The sequence below is a fragment of the Clupea harengus genome, chromosome 13, assembly GCF_900700415.2.
Source record: "Clupea harengus chromosome 13, Ch_v2.0.2, whole genome shotgun sequence".
Taxonomy (NCBI): Eukaryota; Metazoa; Chordata; class Actinopteri; order Clupeiformes; family Clupeidae; genus Clupea; species Clupea harengus.
This window is the reverse complement of record NC_045164.1, coordinates 19036732-19041731: the sequence shown is the minus strand read 5'-3', so window position 1 is coordinate 19041731 and position 5000 is coordinate 19036732. Positions and strand designations below refer to the sequence as shown.

Here is a 5000-nt window from a genome sequence, read left to right as displayed (position 1 = left end):
TAAACACACATGCACCCTCTGCACGGACATAAACACACACACATTCTCTCTCATGCACACCCAAACACACACAGTCTCACTGTGACCATGAAGATTATTTGTGTCTGGGTGTTAATATTCACTGATATTGTGTGTTTCTATGTGTGAGTGTGTGCACTGTGCATGTCTGGTGTGTGTGTGGGGGGGTTATGTGTGTGTGGGTTATGTGTGTGTGGGTTGTGTCCTTTACCAGAGAGTGGGAGTCAATATCTACTGATGGCATGTTTCTTCAGTCTGTGCGTGCGTGCGTGCGTGCGTGTGTGTGTGTGTGTGCATGTCTGGTGTGGGTATGTGTGTGTGGGTTGTGTCCATTTCCAGAGTGAGTGGGAGTCAATATCTACTGATGGCATGTTTCTTCTGTCTGTCTGTGTCTGTGCGTGTGCGTGTGCGTGTGCGTGGTGCGCGTGCGCGTTGCGTGTGTGTGTTATATATTCTTCTTTGTCCTTTCAAGGTCATTAACACGAATAAGAACTCAAAAAGAAAAACTCCACAGAATATTTAGATTTAGATCTTATTTGGAGCACACACAGACACACAGATTATTTTATAGACGTCAGGATTACCCCGTGCCATCCAGCAACACATAACAGGATTTACCAGCTTGCCTTCCCAGAATGCACCACTCTAAGGGATATGGGTGGTCAGACAAAACACAGGTGACAAACACAAACACACACCTGCACAATCCTACACACATACATCAACCAGCACTCTTACATACACACATACATCAACCAGCACTCTTACATACACATCTGCACAATCCTACACAAATATATCAACCAGCACACACACACACCCACACACTTAAATTGCTCCAACAGCACACATCACACACAGACACTCTTTGGTTTCATGTACTCATGACACACACACACTCATACCCCCTGACAACACACAGTCATCCAAGTCAACCCCACCTCTGATTTCCTTTCTAGGGGACAATCTCACACATCTCATTGCCAACATGTAGTGAAATCATCCACTGACACTTCAGAGCTGCACACAAAGATGGAGGAAACCCATCAGATCTTGAGAGTGAAACACACAGCCTTGACTTTACCCCACATCCTGCTTAAGTTTTGACACTACAGGAGACAAACACACACAACAATATTTCACACACACACACACACACACACACACACACGCTGCTGGAGCTCAGAGTCGAATACTCACGTTTCAGCACTACAGTAACCGAAGGATGATAGTCTCTCGAGTTACTAACGCCCATGGCGACCGTATCCAAGCAGCCTCGCTTTCTGTGCCGGTGTTTACATCAGACTCCAAATGGACGACCGAGAGACACACACACCAGCACACACAGCTCCTGCAGGTCCGCACTCTCTCTCACACGCACACACACCTGTCCGTGATCTGCTGTCTGCTGTCACACACACAGGCTCAGGTGAGGCATGCTCAAGCAGAGAGGTGACTAGTTCAGCTCCCACAGTGACCCACCTCAACACACACACACACACACACACACACACTCTCTCACCTCCCAACTCACAAATATAACAGACACACCCTCTTCCGAGATTGACCGCTGACAAAGATAACACACCGCTTTTTCCATCACCTGAGTGACAGACATTATCCCCGTCCCGCCTGTCTCTGGCTTCGATTCAGAAAAATAAGCCCCTCCCTCTCCTGATCTCACAGACAGGCAGAATCAGGCCTGGCCCTGCCCCCTCACATACAGGCTAGCTGACAGCCCCTTTAATCCAATCAGGGCTATTTCCAGCAGGGTTCTAATCCAGCCCCTTACTGGAGGCCAGGGCAGAAATAGCCTGGCTTGTCAAAACAGAGATGGGTCCAAATCCAACCTTCTCTGCACACACACACACACACACACACACACACACACACACACACACACACACACACACACACACACTGAAGGTTACATGAATTCCAGGTAGCCTGAAAGAACACACACACTTGTTTGGGTTAGGGACAGCAATAAAAAGGCACACCCATGCAGCTGTCTGAGCTGAAGGGATACAGACAGACAGACAGACAGACAGACAGACAGACAGCAACTCAGGGTGCAGATGTGAGCTGGAGAGAATCTCTGAAGAGAAACTCAGTAACCTTTACCTAAACGCTGGTGTCTACAAAGCATCATAGCTGCTTATAAACATATGCATAATGCTTTACAGCAATTCAGACTAGAAAATAAGACTTAAGAAGTTATTGACAGCCATAACTTGACACGCAGCCCCAGTGAGATAATCTATGATGTTAAATCGTATTCCAACTACGCAGACTGTCATGTTTCATAATCTCTCTGCCACTCTGGGCCCATGGCCATTTAGGGATGTTATGATTGTCTAATATGTTATAAACTCTTCTTAAAACCACTTCCCTTGCTGGAAACTATGTATGCTGGACACTCTATGTTAGTGTTGCAGTGCTTTCAGCCGTTAGGCAGTCACATTCAAACACACGTGTCCCAACTCTTCAGCTAATCAGTTTAACATTTAACATCAGCTACGTTCATCGGCAGTGGGGTTTCCAGTACATATCACAGCTGGATGTACTGATGGTGAACTATAGCATGCACATGCACATTCAGACACACACACACACACACACACACAGTCTGTTTTAAACCGAAAACTACTTCAGGTGTGTGTGCTGTAGTGCTTTCATCCTAATAAACAGCTTTATCGCTCTTCTTTACTTATTCGGACATCATCTATGTAGTTATTTGACTTGTTTACGTACGCTGCCTTTGAGGGGCTTCATAAAACCCAGCACGGGCGCGGACACGCCAGATTACGGCGTGCTGTCAGTCAGCCCAGCTCAACTCAGCTAATCTCCGCGCGTGATCTTCCGATGTAAAGCCTCTCAAACTCGCGAGTGACCGTCTGCAGCTGCCAACACATCTGCAGTAATTACCAGCGCGACACGAGTCCACCCCAACTGCGTCCCCGCGCCCCTCTCTCACCTCCTCGCTTCTTGTTGCGCCTGCCGCCGTTCCTGCTCGCGCCCAGCGCGCCCCGCTGGGTCCCCACGCATCCTCCCATCGCGTGCGTGCGTGCAGGGCAGGGCAGGCTACTCCTCGTGGTCCATGACGGATTTGGCTACGTGAAAATGCATCTGCACACAAATGCAAAAATTCCACATTTCCACACAATCCATTTATCTTTATGCAGCTTGATGTCGACTGCTGCCCCTGAACCACTTCACTAATTAAGATGCAACTGCAACATCGACTAACATTTACAAGTTAAAAACAGATTCGTGGTTTGGTTTATCATAGCCCAATGTTACGGTTACAAAGTACAATATATCTGTTTTTAACGTTGTTGATGCCTAATATCTGCAGCCGAAATAAAAGAGGACTGGCTTAAGTTACTTGTCCATGCAAGATGAATAAAATACTTTAAATGCTGAAAAGTAACAGACAAGCATGTTGTGGTCCTGATTATTGAGTCGTGGTAATTATTTTCAGGACCTCGTTATGTAACAGAACTCTAGCCCTGTGGGTATGGTTTGGTAGCTAGCGGCGCTAACTCTGTGATAGACACACTACTAATCTTCACTGATGTATCTAAATGTAGCTGTGCCAGCCGTCAGCAGGCGCCGCAGGTAGTCCACACAGACACAGCGCACGAGACAGCAGGGCTGTGGCACAAACACACGGCCGTGTCCACTCCCCACCCACCGTGTATCTCTTTATCGTAATTTACTCGCCTGAGTGCGTTCAATATGTAGTTTGTGTGCGCTCCCCATATTAAGCAGCGGCTCCCTACAGTCAGATAGTTAGCAGATAGTAACATAGTCCTCCGTACGTACCCGAACAAGCCCCGATACACCATCAGGCCAGAAGAGCTACGCCGAGGGAACGCAATGGGCAAGAATGAGTTTGCAGTCGCCCCTGAGCAGTATGCTCTGCGTGCTGGTCCCGGCCACAGCTTCAGAGTTTAAATCCCTTGGTTGATACTCAGTGATACGCATGCGCGGCGGGGCGTTGGGTCGGGGAATCTATCCGGTCACCTACGGGCACACGTGCCATGTCTGACAGCAGCCGCCTTTGCTCTCGTGCACGTTGAACTGGCTGAAAGAGCCGTTGTGACGGTATAAACTAAATAAAATTACATTAAATAAAATAAAATTACATTAAATTAAATTCAATTCAACTTAATTATGGTATGAGACGTAGCAAGCAACTACTATCTGAACTCTTTTCATGACTTTACTGACAAACCCTAGGTGATGTAGCCTTATCCAGTCTAGGTATCAATTTCATATTCCAATCAACCATCTATACCCACCGGTCATATTCCAGTCTATAAAGCAACCATCTATACCCACCGTCATATTCCAGTCTATAAACCATCTATACTCCATAATCCACGGACCCTGTTCAGTGCTTCTACCACTAAAGAGCAACATGCACACAAACACACACAGACACACATCATACACTCATGCTTGCATCAACACACACACACGCGCACACACACACACATCATATACTCATGCTCGCATCAACACACACACACACGCACACGCACACACACACACAAACACACCACTAGTTGTGGAGTTGCTTAGCCAACTGTGTGTGCAATCATACACTCATGCTCGCAGCAACACACACACACACACACACACATCATACACTCATGCTCACATCAACACACACAACATAGCATACACTTATAACAAATTCTATTTTTATCCTACAAAAGAACTTACTCAGGAGGTCTGTATTACTGCCAATAGGCCAAAAACATAACAGAAACACATTTCTTAAACCAATACAGTACATATACTGTCATTGTTCGTTTAAAATTCAGTGTGGTTATTAAAGTGTGGCACGGTGGCTGTTGCTTGCACTGCTGCCTCACAGCAAGAAGGTCATGGGTTCGATTCCCGCATCGGGCGCTGTTGGCTCTGGGGGGCAGGTCCTCCCCAGAGTGCACAGTGCTCAGGTGGGCTATCTC

The 5000-nt window shown here is 47.0% G+C and overlaps 1 protein-coding gene across 1 annotated transcript in view; it reads right to left on the bottom strand.

The window, feature by feature from the left end:
- ubtd1a (ubiquitin domain containing 1a) overlaps nucleotides 1-2036 on the bottom strand; it is a 5248-nt gene extending 3212 nt beyond the window's left edge. Inside the window, 1 exon segment of the mRNA XM_042709596.1 lies at nucleotides 1219-2036. Within this exon segment, the coding sequence (XP_042565530.1) occupies nucleotides 1219-1273 (55 nt within the window). The 5' untranslated portion in view covers nucleotides 1274-2036.
- Nucleotides 2037-5000: the final 2964 nt, after the last annotated feature.